General features: G+C 41.8%; 1 protein-coding gene across 4 annotated transcripts in view; it reads right to left on the reverse strand.

The window, feature by feature from the left end:
* ARHGAP10 (Rho GTPase activating protein 10) overlaps positions 1–16,517 on the reverse strand; it is a 241,326-nt gene that overhangs the window by 100,679 nt on the left and 124,130 nt on the right. For all 4 annotated transcript variants that reach the window (XM_054562719.1, XM_054562717.1, XM_054562721.1 and 1 more), the window contains 2 exons: positions 15,259–15,304; positions 13,133–13,198 (listed from right to left, as the gene is read on the reverse strand). In XM_054562719.1, coding sequence (XP_054418694.1) covers positions 13,133–13,198; positions 15,259–15,304 — 112 coding nt within the window. The remainder of the gene's footprint in view (positions 1–13,132; positions 13,199–15,258; positions 15,305–16,517) is intronic.

A 16,517-nucleotide genomic window follows, 5' to 3' on the forward strand; every position in this document is an offset into this window, starting at 1 on the left:
TCCAAATGTCTGGTCAAGTACGGTAAGCGCTTCCCAGGTTAAACACAGGTTCACACACAGGCATCCCTCCAAGATACTGGGCAATTCCAAACATTTTAAGTTTCTATCAAAAGGGCACGTTTATATTAAATTATTTTAAATGTAAGCAGACAGAACGATGAATGATTCCTCCATTCCATCAAAGGGATATAACCTTCAACATGATAAATTTAAGGTATTGTATTTATAGAGTTACAGAATTCTGAAACTTCAGAAGAGGAACACCTTTCTTTTGTTGAATTGTTGTTCAAGTACAGGTGTCTCCATTGTCCCACCCCGTTTCCCATGCCCCATCCACCCCCACCTCCTGCCCTCAATCCTACCCGCCCTTTATAGCACATACAATGCATCCAATGCTGAACAAAGCAAGAGATGATTTCCAAGCCACTGGGAGTGTTAGAAGATCACGGTGTACAAAGATGAGAAGCTCAAAATGACAGTAACATTTTAAACTTTGTAGATGCAAGGCCTATCATTAGATATAGACGTAAATGTGTGTGTCTGTGTGTGTGTACACACATGTATATCCTGGAAACACAAATTTGTTAAGTTTGTATGATATAAATTATTACAGGTGAAGATTAATGACAGCCTGGAAACTTCCAACTTGACCCCCCTCCCAGCTGTATGACCAGGCAAGTTACTCAGTCTCCCCGGGTCTCAGCTTCTTTACCTGATAAACGAGGTTAAGGATGGAATGGAATGGGGTAGTTGTGAAAATTACAGATAATGTTTGCATGAGCCTCCCATTCCAAACACTACTCAAAGCTTTAACTGAGCATAAAATTCAAAATTAATATCAACATAGCTAGGCCCCAAAAACACCAAGTCATCCCAACGAAGGCATGTAGTCCACAGCCCACTTTCATAAAATAAAGCACATGTGGGAAACAGAGTCAGTGTTTACTTCATATGGATGACTCATGGAAAACACAAAAGTCCTGTTCACCAATAACATGTGGAATGTTTCCCCTGGATCACAATTACTGAGCAGCAGAGAGGAGCATGTTCCAGAGGGCTGCTATCGGCCGGGAACGAATCTGCGCTTGCCCTGGGAGTGTTGCTTTCACTTCAGGTCGGCCTTCACCCTCTTCTCACAGACATCCACTTCTGTGCTCCGGCCAACGGCTCCCCACCAGCGGGCCCTGTGAGGAAGGGGCGTGGGCTTTCCCTCACACGGTCCTCCCACACCCACACCAGCCGGAGGCTGAGCTCAGAACTCCTGCAGCGGGGCCCCCGAGGGCGGCGGGACCCCCGAGGGCAGCGGGGCCCCCACAGCTCCTGCCGCCACTGCTTCCCCTCCCACCTGTGCGCGAAGTATCACAAAAGCAAAAGGCACCTATCCAAGTCCAGGTCCGACCTAGCATTTTTGGAGTACTGATAATTTCAGGACATTGCAGGCACATCTAGACTTGACTCTAATTCTCACCTCTAATTCAAGTCCAAATACAGTGTTTGGTTTACTAGCTTCTACCTCTGTACTAGGGTCAGAAGAGACTACGTATTCCCAATACTGTGTGGCGGGCCTCCTTTCCAGTTTCTAACCACCACAAAAGAAAGCCTTTTCGCTTCGTATCAGGCAACCCCTAGACTTGTCACCACTCCCTGGACAAGCACCCAAGCCAGTGGACAGGCTGCCTGGGCTGGGGCTGGAGGAAAGCTGCAGAACAACAAGGAGTTTCCTCTTTCTCTGTAGCACTTGACGTCCCCAACTTCTCCCAGTTGTCAGATGTCTTGCTGTCCCCGGATCTAGCAAGGGCTCGGGTTACAACTCATTCGATGTGGCCTTCAGCCTTTCCTCACAGGTGAGCCTTAGGGAAGATGTATCTTGCAGCCTCTGTGGAGTTTCCCTTAACTTGTCCTGAAGCTCAGATGCCTCATAGGCATTTAAAGCATCATAAATAAGACATATGGGAGGGGGCCCCAAAGAACCCGGAATGATCTTCTGAAGGGCAGGCCCCTTACAGTACAGGCTTCCCCAGTTAGGCAAGTGTTCTAGGAACCCGTCTGTATCAGTGTACCAGCAGGTGGTGTTGTGAGAGGCTGCGATTGGCTTCAGTGAGTTTTTTCAAAGACTCTTTCAATGCCTTTGCCCATTTCACAATGGGTGGTTTACAAGCGCACCTGCCCACACTGTGCTGAGTGTTCAGCACTTTTTGGGCAAAAACGGCACGACCCCTATGTCTCACCCTCCCTATTCAGCTGATCTTGCCCCGAGTGACTTTTCTTTGTTTCCCCGGATGAAAAAAAGTCCTCAGGGAAGTGTTTTCCCAATGTGGAAGAGGTGAAACAAAAACTGGGAGAAGCACTAAAAGGCATCAAAATGAACGAGTTCAAAAACTGTTTCAAGCTATGGAAAACACATCCCAATAGGTGAACTGCATCAAACGGAGAGTACGTTGAAGGTGACTGAAGTTTAAACATGTAAGAATACACAATTTTTTATACGTCAATTCTGGGGTTTTGGGAGTCCCCCCTCATATCTGCTCAACTACCTAATAAGTTTTATAGGGTTTGGGAGTTACAGTACATGAAATACTCAGAAAGACATAAAATGCTGCATATTAGGATTTAAAAGACTGTCAGAGGCAGATTCCACAACAGCATTATATCCACCACTAAGAGGCCCCCACGATCATGGAGAGACTCTCAGCAAAGCGAGCAAGGCTCCCCTGGCTGGCGGTGGTGTACCTGCAGAGTCCAGGGCGCAGTGGACCTGGGAGGAAGCATGGCTCCGGCCCACAGCGAGACGAGCACTTCAGAGAGCCTTAAGTCCTCCCTCCCCGCCCCCTAGCCTATGGGCTACTGCTTCAAATCGCCCCTGTTCTTTAAAAATGTGTCTCCTCTTTACTCTTTTATCCATCGTCAACATCCTCAGATCAGCCTGTAGATGATCCATCTTGTTGTGTTCACGGTGGTTAAAAGGCCAGGCATGAAAAGCTCAGTCTTAGTTTGGGTTTTCATCTGCTGCTTTCTAGCTCTGAGACTTAATAAAAGTCAAATCAAGACTCTTCAGCTGCACATGTAAAATGGAGAAATACTACTGTCTCGTAGGGTTCCTGTGGGAACAGCACATTAACAATACAACCTGGCCATTGTCTAACTTCTCGCTTTCACAACCACTAATCACATAGTCCTTCATTATTCTTCCTCCTCTTGTTCCCTAAATGCAAAGATCCCCAAAGATTCCACCCTTTGCTCCCTTATCTTCTTACCTCACCACCCACCTGAATGACTGTCTGGCACTCAGAATGTCACCTCTCTGAAAATTATACCCCCACCTTTCCTGTTGCCTTCATTCTACTTCCGACAGAAATGTCACAGGAACCTAGAACTCAGGACATCCAAAACCAGTCTGCATTCCTCCCAAAGCTACTGCTCCTCTTGCATTCTGCGTCTTGGCTCAAGAGGTCTTCACCTCCCTTGGCTGGAAGCTTAGAGTCAGTTTTTACTTTTCCTTTTCCCTTACCTGCTCCATCCAGCAGGTGGCTAGACTCTGTTTTTCTGCCAAGTCTCTCTTCCTATCCATCTCTTCTTCCATTGTCAATGCCTTAGTGCAAACCCCTATACTCTCTGATCTGGATCATTTCCAAGACCCAACCAGCCACCCTACCTTCCACCGCCCCCCAGCAACCCCGCCTCCATCAATTCCACTTCCTGTCAGGGATCTGACCACACACCTGCTCCCACCTGTCAGGGTCTTACCACTGCCTAAGGACCAATGTGCGGCTCAGCACTGGGACCTGCCACAATGGCTTCAGCGGCTCATGGAGCATATTCTCACGTCGTACCCCCGCACTCACCTCTGTCAGCGACACCCCAGAGTGGGTGAACACCATCTACTCCAGCATCTCCCTCTAGAGCAAAGAGCAAGTTTACATGCAATTTTGGAAAATGGAGGTGGTGTCTCCAACTACAGCAAAGAGCTGATGTGCTTGCTCGCCACTGTGAAAGAGTCTAGTTTACTAAATTCAGAGTTTTTCTCCTGTAGCACAGCCCACTAGGTGTGCAAATATCATGTGACCCTCTTTGCAGGGACCTAGAGAATCAGGACACAAGGCACCAACACAAAATGTAATACTCTGGCTACTGAGAATAAAAAGCTGTCCTCCTTCTCTGGTCCAGGAGTCCTGTGTCTTCTATCAGCTTCCATGAAACTATGCAGGATAATTTGTTCACATAAAAGGAGCATAAAATCCCAGGGCCTTCACTGTCTTGAAACTAGACTGAAGCTAATCTTTAAGAAAAGAAATCATATCCCCACCATTGTTTCCTCCAATATCTTTCCTGTAGGAAACACCCCAAAAAAGTGTTAACTAAATCCCCTTTAACATGTGCATGTCCAGGAATAGGTAACTATGAAAGTAAGCTGGAAGGGAGGCAACAGCTAAATAAAGGTACATGCTATTTTCAAACGCATCAGTCACGCAGCTTAAGTGTAAGTCGTTACAAAATTTTACTTCTGTAAATCAGTAAACGGAATCAAAGTCAAGGCCAAAGTTGGCTGCTGCGTTTTGAAAGGCTCCTTCCATCCTTTCTCTCCAGAGCTCAGAATGTCGGAAAAGGCCGACTGGAGCCTTCGGGCTGCCAGCTGCCATCTGCCCTCCACCTCAGAGCAGCTGCGGCATCGGGAACTGAAACAGTTTTAGGTAATCTCGGAGGCTCTCTTTTCTGGGCAGCTTGATATCATCTAAAAGCCATGGCCTTCTTGCCAAGCCTCTTCCCTTTCCTTCACTGTCTCCTGGCCATGCTACTTCTCAGGTGTCTACAGGACACTGAAGAACAGAAGGCTGAAGCCAAACCAGTTAATTTGGCTGCTTGTTAAAAGAGCGACATAAAGTTACGGGATACAGTACACTCAGATGATTTATTTCCCTACGTAAATTACTCTTTTTTTTTTAAACTAAACCAAGTTTCTCAGTGCTCCCAGACTCCTGAAACACTAGTGGCACTACTTAACGATGACTGGCCTCACATAATAGATTTATCTCTGAATAAGCAACTCACATTTACTAAGCACGCAATACGTGCCAACGCCTCAAGCATCCTTAACAATCCTGCCAAAGGAGATACTACTGTCAGCCCCATTACACGTGATAAAATCAGGACTCAGAGACTGGAGTCACTACAACTTGGTGGCAGGACTCGGAAGCCTCCCAAACGTGACTGACTTTTGCGCCCCTGCTCTTCTCCCCCAGCTAAGGGTGCCTCCAAAGCCTCACAACCAACTGCCAGGGATCACATCAGAATTTGAACCAACCACATCAAACCGAGCATGTCTACTCCGTAGCAAAACAGTTTAACTATTTGTCCCTATTAACCTTACTCAACCATTCATCTGGAAGCTTAATAGCTTTGGAAGCTTATTTGTTCTTAAAGCAGAGGCGATAACTAATTGAGAAAAACGAATAATCAGTCCTGACTCGTCTGGATTTAGTATTTTGGGTTTGCATTTGCATTTGTGCAGACACCACAAGATTCTTCAGCTCCCTCCTACATGAGACTGTCTGCGGTACCCACCCACATTCATCTCACCCCCATTATATTACGATTAAAAAATAGACAGTGAGCAAAAAAACTCTCATTTACTTGCTGTAAATTTCCTGGAGACAGCTGTTCTATATTTTCTTCTTATTGCACGTAATCTGTCCTTGGCAATTTAAGATTAATGTGCAATCATGGTAAAACATATTGTAAGTTCATTTTGGGCGTCTCCCCTCCCACAAAGATTAATACTAAAACTCTACAGTATTATCTTCTTCCAGGCCCATCTTGAGACCCCATACAATTCCAAAAAAGACTCTGGAAGCAGGAAAATAATCCTCAACCCAACTGCAGAAAGATTTTCCAAAAACCTAGAACTTTACTTTTCAAAGACAGACAAATTCACTCTCACATGTGACAAATCTGAGACTGTCACATCTTAGAGGTGGCTTCCTACTTGTAGCCCCTGAATTCACAGCTTGTTACAAGGCTGAATCCGATTGCTGGCAGCTGGCCTACACCAACATTCTAGCGCCATACTCTAGAAATTAAAGTGAATGTTCAAATTATTCACATACGGAAGACTTTTTTTAAGGGAAACTTCATAAACTAAAGTGGCACACAAATTTAGTTCTAAATCATGATGACTATTTAAAAAATAGCAACCAAAGAAATTTTTAAGCAAACGAGTCTTACTTGCTGTTGGCACACTGCACAATGAATGCACCTGAAAAGTTAGACATCATGCAGTTGCAGAAAAAGACAATGGACTGGGTATGGGAGGGGACTCCTTTTTGGGAAGGGGAGTTATTTACTTAACAAAATCACATAGTGAGTCCCCCAGATCTAAAACCGTACAAATCTTCCATATGTAGCATCTGATACATCTTTCTATCGAGGTCTAAAATATTACCCAGAGCTCAGAAAGATGCTGACAAATTGATGGAGCAGTAGAAACCAATCCTACATGTTATTTGAAAGTACTAATTCCAACCACATAGAGAAGAACAAATTCTTCCAATAAGTTTACACTGTTGGAACACATAATATTGTTAATGTGGCATTTTAATCAAATCTCTGAACGCTCAAACAAAAAGTAACTCCTTATAGTGCGCTGACTGTATGTGCAAGACACTGTCTGTTCTCTGAAAAGAGACAGCAAAAACTAAGACATTTTCTCCACTCCAAAGAAAGAGTCAAGTTCCAGAAATAAGATAAATATGTGAAATGTAATTAACACCATCATGCAATATAATTGTTAAAGAAGGAACATGAGCCTTTCACAATTAAAAGAATTCAGGGGAAGCATGAAAAGAGGACATAAACACATTTAATGAAGTGTCTACCATCTACAAAAATTAACTTTTCTATCCTCACAACCATGCACAGAGGTAGACAGTATGAATGAAATTCTTAGTAACATTCTTTTTTAAATTAAAGTTCTGCGAGGTTAAGAATCTTTCCAAAATGCCTATCTTATTGCACCACGTTGGAGCTTAAACCTGACGACCCCTTCTCAAATCACAGAAAAGTGAACTCTCAGGGAAGCAGGGTGCCGCCCTTCTTCCCGCGGTCCTCTCCGGTCGTTCCTCTGATCTTGCCCAGTGACTATTTTTTCTATTGGGTTGGCGAAAAAGTTCATCTGGCTCTAGTAGCGCTTAGTTATCTTTAACTTCATTTGAAACAATTCTGTTAGATTGTATAGTGACAGCTGTCATACCAGCATGCATTTAAAAAAATTTATCAAAATGGGTGAATTTTTGTGTAGCCACTTCAATATTGAAAATGGAAGAAAATACACAACATTTTTGGCATATTACGATTTGTTATTTCAAGAAAGGTGAAAACACAACTGAAATGCAAAAAAGATTTGTGCAGTGTATGGAAAATGTGCTGTGACTGAGTGGTCTGCAAAGTTTCGTACTGGAGATTTCTTGCTGGATTATGCTCCTCAGTCAGGTAGACTAGCTGAGGTTGATAGCAATAAAATCAAAACGTTAACTGAGAACAATCAACGTTATACCATGCAGGAGAGAGCTGACATATTCAAAATATCCAAATCAAGAAAGTTATTATGAAAATTAAAAATGTATCTCTTATTTTATGGAAAAGAAAGTAAGACTTTTTGGCCAACCTAATGTTTTTTTAAAATTTTATTTGACATACGACGTTATGTTAGTTTCAGGTGTACCACATGTGGTTCAACATTTATATATCGTACAAAGTGATCACCCCAATAAGTCTAGTAACCATACAGCTATTAGGTATTAATGACTATACTCCCTATGCTGTCCATTACACCCCTGTGATTTACCACTGGAAGTTAGTATTTCTTAATCCCCTTCCGCTTCTCCACCCAGTTCCACACTCCCTTCCCTGCTGGCAACCATCAGCTTGTTTCTGTATCTATGAGTTAGGTCCCAGACGCATCTCATTCCTTCAAACACCTCAACCCCCACTCTCTGCCACTCTTTCCTCTGCCGAAATTCACCCTTCTGACACACCGCATCCGGGCCCTGGACAATTCCTCCTCGTCCTTCCAACCTCAGCTGAAGTGCTGGGTCCTCGGCGAAGGTCTGAGCCACTGGTGTGAGGCCCGGGAGGAGCAAAGGAGCAGAAGGTGCCCACTGTGGATCCATAGCCCAGGCCCCTCATCAACTCGACTTTCTCAGGAGAGCCCCTGTGGCTTCAACTACCATCAAAGAGCAGAAGCTGAGGAAATTCCTCCCTCTGCTTGACCGTTCTTACTGGGCCTCTCGCTGTCGACAGCAGAGGCCCAGTCACCAATGATTCCTGTTCAACAAAGCGGACTAAACCCAGGAATCCACATTTCCAAGAGGCACCCTGGTGGTCCTGTTACGCGGCATCATGTCTGCCGCTGACCTCTAAGTTTCCTTCATATCCTTTGCTTTCTAAACTAAAACTTGAAGGTGAAATTCCTTGCAGAACCCTCCGCTCCATGCACAAACAACCGCTAAATGTGACAACCACCTCATTTGCTAAATCACTATGATGTATCCATGCTATCTGACCCCAACAGAATATATAGAACGTGGCATCCGCTTCTTCCCCTATAGAATACCCCAACCCGGGCAGAATTCCAGGCTCCTTTGCACAAAGTCACCTCGCACGTGGCCCCCACACTCCAGCTTTCTAAGCCTGCTCCTCTGCCATCCCCTACCCTCTTACCCAGCTCCTTCGCAACTAAGCGCAAGGGCCTGGGTACCTGCCTTTACGGTTTATCCAAACAAGTTTGGCTGCTTTGTCTGCACGTCTTTGCTGAGATGTCTCTGAATGCCAAAATACACTTTCCTGTCCTTTAAATCTAAGGAAGCCTGTTCCAACACACGGTCTTCCACATCAAGTACTCTGCAATCCATTGACATGCATTCAAATTCTCTTAATCCTGGCAAACTTGTAGCACTTGATTTTACTACCTGGTATATGCTTCAATTGCTTACAAACCTCTATGTCTTGCCTACCATGGTTCAAGGATCATACATAACAAGCCTCTAACATGCACCGCAGAGGCCTGGGGCAGAGCTGTGCACACCCTGTGACTGCTTAATAAATACTGGTCAACTGACTGGCCTCAGATAGAATTGGGTTTTATTACTGATAAGTCACCTATTACTGAGGAAGCAAAGAGCATTGTGCTATTTCCTTCAGAACTTTTCCGTGTTGTTTGCTTGGGCTTAGGATGGGTTGTTTTAAAGGAGTTAAAGAGAAAGGCTCCTCATGTACCAGGACACGATAAACACAGAGCCAACAGTTGTGTAACCCATTTCCAAAACACAGGCAACTCTTCCATTCGGATCATTGGTTCCCAAACTTTGCTATGTATCAGAATAGCTGGGGAGCGTTTAAAAATCCCGCCTCCCAATTCACCCCCAATAGCGGTGAAGTCACAGTGGCTGGGGGTGAGAGCCAAACACAGAATTTTTTTTAAAGATCCCAGACAATTCCAACATGCAACAATGTTTGGGAAAGGCTGTTCCAGGAAGTCCTTCCACGTGGTACACAGGAGCAGCAAGCTCCTAGTGGTGGTCAGGTGGCCTGGATCCATTAACAGTTGATACATATCATCAACAAATATTTAGCAAGTGGATTAAAAATTAATTGATCTGACTCCCCACAGGCCCTAACTTCATGAGCAAGAGACTCTATGAAAATGAGTATTTTTTTTAAGACTTTTTTTTTTTAAGAGAGAAAGGAAGGGAGGGAGAGAGGGAGAGAAACATCAATGGGCAAGAGATACATGGATGGGTTGCCCCTCGCATGCCCTCCACTGGGGACCTGGCCTGCAACCCAGGCATGTGCCCTGACTAGGAATAGAACCAGCAACCTACTGTGACCTTTCAGTTCTCAGGTTCGACACTCAAACCACTAAGCCAAACCAGATGGGGCAAATGAGACAGTGTGTTAATTGATGCTGATATTGTAGAGAAATGGAGTTCATCCTCACTTCAAAAGCATATTAACTGCTAAACCGTCCCAACCTGGCCAAGATATATTAGCACCTATGTATGTTCACATATATTATTTATACAAGTTAACATATTTTAACTTATATTAGTGCCATATACATTATATATGTAATAAGAGATATTTTAGTACACTAAAAATGTACCTTTTCTTAGTGTACTGGGGACTATAATGAGTTTCAGACATTTGTCTGATATTTCAGTGATATCACAAATAAAAATGATAAGAAAAAATGACAAATGTCATTTTTAAAAGATCATGTTAGGAAAAAAGGCATACTAACTGCTTTAACCAAAATATAAGAAATGGAAGTTGTCAGACAATAACAGTCATGTTACTGATAACACTGAAAACAGCGATTAGAAATAATTCTTCAGCCCCGGCTGGTGTGCCTCAGTGGCTTGAATGCTAGCCTGCGAACCAAAGGGTCGCTGGTTCAAATCACCATCAGGGCACATCCCTGGGCTGCGGGCCAGGTACCCGGTTGGGGGCATAGGAGAGGCAATCACACATTGATGTTTCTCTTCCTCTCTTTCTCCCTCCCTTCCCCTCTCTCTAAAAATAAATAAAATTTTTTTAAAAAATAAATAATTCCTCAATCAGATCTCATTAACTGCTTCTGGTCAATAAGGATTTGGACTCATAAAGGGCACAGTAGCCACTAATCCAATATATCCACTCCCTCCAGTTTCCCAGGCTCCTGGCAGGGTTGTGCTACTTTGACCCCTGGGGTTGAGAGGAGCCACATGGCAATTTCTGAAGAGTGAGTAGTGAGCAAATGTAACTCACTTCAAAACCAGAGCGTACATTTGAGGGTCCAATGCCCTCCAGAGCTGTTTCCCTCTGCCACGACACCCAGAAACCTGTAACTTGATGGGGCTGCAAAGGCAATCAGGCACCTTGAAGCCCGGGAATCAGTGATAAGCAAGGCCCTCCTACCCATGCCTGGGTGAGAAATAAGTCCTGCTGTTTTAAACCACAGAGATTTGCGGTTCCTTGAGATGGGAACGTAAAGTAGCTTTATTCTGACTGACAAAGTAAGTGAGACATCAAAACCTGTAGCATAAAAAAAAATACGTATCAGTAGCTATTATAGCTGATTTGGGGTAAATCATTAAGACCAAATTCCTTAAAAGAACTTCCAAATTCAGCATAAAAGCCTCAGAGATTCTATAATATTCCTCATCACTTTAAATAATATGTTCTGACAGTTGATTCTTTAACTGTATTTTTAGTCATTCATCCATTAAAAACAAAAGGCTTCAGTAATGGAAGGCCTTAGAGAGCAAAAGATTTGAAAAAATATGTTTTTTTTAATTATTAAAATGAGAAAAATCTAACTTAAAAAGTAGACTCATTCTTCTGTTAAAAACATCCAACTTATATATTTATAATAAAAATACATTCAGTATATGCAGATTCCAGTACATACAGGGTGAGGCAAAAGTAGGTTTACAGTGGTGAGTACTACACAAAACAGAGTTTATTCTTGCATTATTATTTATTACTGTATTATTTTCCAAACAACTGTAAACCTACCACCCCACCCTGTATGTTCTATTCCATGTACATAGCACTCAAAAAAACTACACACATCAATCAGAAAAATAATTCTAGATAGATTTCTATCTGTTCAGGAAAAAGCAAGTACATATAAAATGTCTTTTGGGGGAAAGAATTTAATTTATCAAAATAATAAGCATGCAAGTAATACAATTAAAGTTAAGGTTCTTAAGAGGCTCAGGAAAAAACAGAAACAAGAATAAGAAAATGGGAGATATGAAAATCACAGTATTTTTCTAAAGTTTGGAAATTCTTGAAGCACTAGAAAAATGAAGACATTTGTCAGCACGACTTCAGTTCGGGCTGAAATGAAGGAAACTATCGCAGCCTCAACGGCCACTGTAAGAGAGCTGGGAGAAAAGGCTTTCTGTGGCGTGGGTCTCTATAATCGATGGGCAAATCCCCGAATCAAGGAAGAGCTCGTATACAGCACTCTAATTTCACAGGTGGCCGTCCTGGCTCAAATGTCACACAGACCTTGCTTTGATAGAAAGCGTGAATACGATGCTTCATCTCACTAAGTCATCCAATGCAGGACTGGGATATGCAAGGATGGAAGTGAATTAAGTTTTCAGTTTATCCCTACTTCTCTTGATCTCTTAACAAAGAGAACTTCAGCCTCCAGAAAGCCCATTTGCAGGGCTCAATAAGTAGTTTCTTTCAAGTCTCCCGGGATGGGCTGCAGAGCGCCAGAGCCCTCCTTTTCCTTTGGAACGATAAGGGAAGCGCCTGAGAGAGTGTTCTTCATAGCCCTTAGGGCTGGGGAAAGGGTTGCTTCCCTTCAATTTAAAATGGATGCAACTCAAATGCTTCTTCACAGGTGAATGGATAAACAAGTTCAGTTCATCCGCATAATGAAGGACTCTCCAGCAGTAAGAAGAAAATGAGCTAAGGATACACCAAGCCAGATGAACGCCAAAAGCATTATGCTAAATAAAGAAGCCAGACTCAAAAGACTATATACTGCATGATACCATTTATATAAAATGCCAAAAAAAAAAATGTAGAACTAGAATGATAAAAAGCAGCTCAGAGGATGTTAAGGGCCAAGAAGGGAATAGGGGTTGATTGGCAAGAGGCACAAGACATTTTGAGGCGAGACAGAAATCTATGATTGCAGTAATAGTTCTATAACTGTGTACATTTGTCAAAACTCATCAATCTGTATTGTTAAAATCAGGGATCTTTATTATATGTAAATTAGACATCAATGAAACTTATTTCTTAAATGGAGGCCGACATGACAATGGAAGATGGGAATTATCTTAACAGTGCATGAACAAAAAGTGATTATGGCTGGCAATCCAATACTGCTGATTCTTCCAATGACTTTCATTTTAGCGCCAGCTTCATGTTTTGATGCGGGGGAGGAATATGTGAATAAAAAAGAAAATCCCACCCTCTTATAATAAACAAACAACTGAATCTCTGACACAGAATATATGTGCACTTACATTCACATATTTCACTGTGCAACACTCAACCAATGCAATAATTTAAATGACCCTTAGATATTACATACCTATCGCCTTTCATGAATAAAATGACTCAATCATGTTACCTCGTGATTCAACTGCACTGATGCATTTTCTGATAATTGTGAATCCCATCTTATCGAGCTGTGCACCTAAAAGAAATAGGTATAAAATATTACGGGCATGATTAATTACTTAGGTTTCTCTTCCTTACAAAAAGAGGAAAAATTATTTAAATCCAATTGACTTTATTTTCCTATTAAAAAAGGAAACTAAAAGCCATGCATTCCCTGTTTAAATAATGTGAATGAGAATTTCACATATTTAGAGGAGCACTTACTAGAGTATTAAGACCTGTACTATCAATAATTTATAAATTTATAATTTTATATTAATAAATATAACTTACATTAAACAGTGGGAATGAAAGTGATACAAAATCTTCAGGGGAAGCTATCTAGATATAGTTAAGATACATTTTGCCAAAGTTCCAACAACAGTTCAGTTTTGTTTTGTTTTTTAAATTTTATACAAGTGAAGGTTTTAAAATTACTTGACAGTTGAAGAAATAACACACACAGTTTTTTAAAACTCAGGGGAAAATATTTAGGAAACACTTTTCAAAAATATTATTTGGGTCATGAGCTTCAAAAAGAATTCCATATTTTATACCATGCTCTACGCATTCAATATTTTATTATTTTTGCAATGAATTTAAAACAGATGATTCACATAGCAGAAAAGATTATTTTGAAAATATAATTTTATTATTTTTCTAATACAGACTCTTGCCTGGGGATTAGGCTGTCATATTTAAGCACCCTGGTAAAAGACAATTCCTGTTTGAAAATGAAAAGGGGGAAACAAATGCGTTCGCCTGTATTTAGAACCAGGCGCAGTGATGCTAACTCTTGGCTCTCAATGGGGACGGCATGAACAGCCCATGAAGATCAACCGCGTAGGTTTAATGCTAGACTCGAAGAGAATTTTAATGAGGAAAATTGGGCAGTGGTTTGCTGTTTAAGGATCCACTATTCTCAATGTTTTATAAAATGCAAGTGTTTCTTTCTGCTTGGCAAAACTTGTTTTTTTTAAGGCATGTTTCCATTTCTCTATAAAAAATAAGAAAGGACAGAAAGCAGGAGAAAAAAAGAGAATGGGGAAAATAGGCAAAGAGCAAAGAGAAAAAGGGAGGGAGAGAGAAAAAGGAGGGAAGGAGGGAGAAAAAGGAAGGGAGGGAGGGAAAAGAAGGGGAGGGAGAGAGGGGAGGGGAAGGAGGGGAGAAGAGGGGAAGGGAGGGACAGAAAGAGGTTAAGAAAATGCTCCAGGACATTTCCAGCCTCCCATGACACACTGTCCACTTCCAGTGCCAGGCTACAGAGATGTCTTTTATTCACGCACTGGCCCAAGTGATATACACATAATGATGATTTTGAAATTGTGTATTATATAACATAATGTTTCCAAACTGTGGACATGTGGTAAATGTAGTCTTAATTTCTCCAAAGATATCAAAGTAAATTAATAAGGAATCTAGCAAATCTGATCATCCTTTTGGTTGATATCAGTGAAAATCCACAGAGCCAAGCAAAACTTAATTTTCCTCTAGTTGACACAATGCATCTGAAAATCATTGTCCTGGAATATGTGAAAATGTGTTGCCTTTGTTATTCTCCAAGGTGCAATGATATATCATTTCTACAGCTACACCCAGAGACTCTAAGCGTAAAGGATGTCTAGGGTGAGAGTGAGGAGGGTGCAAACAGGGGACCTGATAAACAGGATGTTAAGGGTGAGGGTGAGGGTGCAGGGGTCGCAAACCCAGGGCCTGCTAAACAGCTCCTGTCCACAGGAACATACAGCTTAGGGAGTTGATAGATGCCTCCCTGAAACTCTCATGTGTTCATTTACGGCTATAAGAATAAAATCAAAGTGAACTACAGAGAACATATTTTTGATTTTGCAGAAGTCTTTTCTCTACCTAGGTGTAGAGAAAGACTTTTTTTTAATGTGCAAAGATGGGATCGATGAGGATTACAGTAGTCTGGGAAAATTTGGAACAGGTCCCCAGTGGATCACTTCTAGAATACATAGATTTGGAGGGTTCGCACAAAGGTGCACAGTGAACACCCAGCACCTGTGCGACACCAGTAAGGAAAACAAAGGCACTTGTGGAAAAGGGAGACAAACAGTTTTAAAAATTAGCACTTACTTCCTTCTGGTCTTGGGATGATGGCTCTATTAAAACTATGCAACAGCTAGTAGAGAGAAAACAGGAGAAACGGTATTTTTAACAAATCAATAAAAATGATCCTACTAAGCACACCTAGGACCGTGTAATTACACTGACGCTGGCTAAGTGCCATCACATGCTCTGGTGTATGGACAGCCTACTCTGTCTCTCACCAAAGGGGCAAAAATCAGATGAAGAAACCATGATTCTTAAAAAAACTTTCTGAAACTTCATGCAAATATAAAATGTGTTTTAATCAGTACGATGAAGCTCATTTTTTTCAGCACTATTTCTAAACTCAGGTTTTTACTTAAGAGATGACTCCAGCCTATAATTTTAATAACGACATCTGAAATAAAAAGATGAAAATCCCAGCCTCTAACAATTCTAGAGCCTCCCTATTATTTGCAAGGCATATATAGTATCTGCAAAAAAACACAATACCTTAACTGTCATCATATAAATACATAGCTGAACAGTTACATGTCACTTAATAACCAGAATATGCTCTGAGAAATGCATCACTAGGCAATCTTCATTGTGCAAACATAAACCTAGATGTTGGAGCCTACCAGAGTTAAGTAGTTATACTTTAATACTACTGACAGGTTTGTTTACAAAGGCATCTACACAGGCACGTCAGTAACACACTACAAAGGCTACGATAGACAATAGGAATTTTTCAGCTCCATTATAATCTTATGGAACCACGACAGTATACGAACAAGGTCTGTCTGGAAAAAGTCCAGCCATTGTTAATATAAGAAGAACTGTTTGTACAACGTCAATGTAATCTGGCAGCCAAAGAGAGTGGACTGAAATGCACATGCATGAACAATAATGACTTCACTGTACTAGTCAGTGGGGGTGATGGATGCTGTTGAGTGAGCATGTGTACTGTGTGGCTGTCACATTCAAAATGACTGAGCAAGTAGAGCAACGAATCTGCATCATATTTTGCATTAAGCTTGAACGTTACTCTGTGGAAACTATTTGGATGATTCAGAAGGCCGCAGCTATGCGCAAATGGTGATTGGCAGTTTCATCATGACAATGTGCCAACTCATGCAGAGTGTTTTGGAGAAACATCAAATCACCCAGGTGACTCAACCTCACTATAGCCCAGATTGGGTGCCTTGTGACTTCTGGCTTTTCCCAAAACTAAAGTCACCTTTGAAAGGGAAGAGATTTCAGACCATCAGTGAGATTTAGGAAAATATGATGGGGCAGCTGATAGC

Source organism: Pteronotus mesoamericanus, unplaced genomic scaffold, assembly GCF_021234165.1.
Source record: "Pteronotus mesoamericanus isolate MK-2021 breed Mesoamerican mustached bat unplaced genomic scaffold, CSHL_Meso_final contig_163, whole genome shotgun sequence".
Classification (NCBI taxonomy): domain Eukaryota; kingdom Metazoa; phylum Chordata; class Mammalia; order Chiroptera; family Mormoopidae; genus Pteronotus; species Pteronotus mesoamericanus.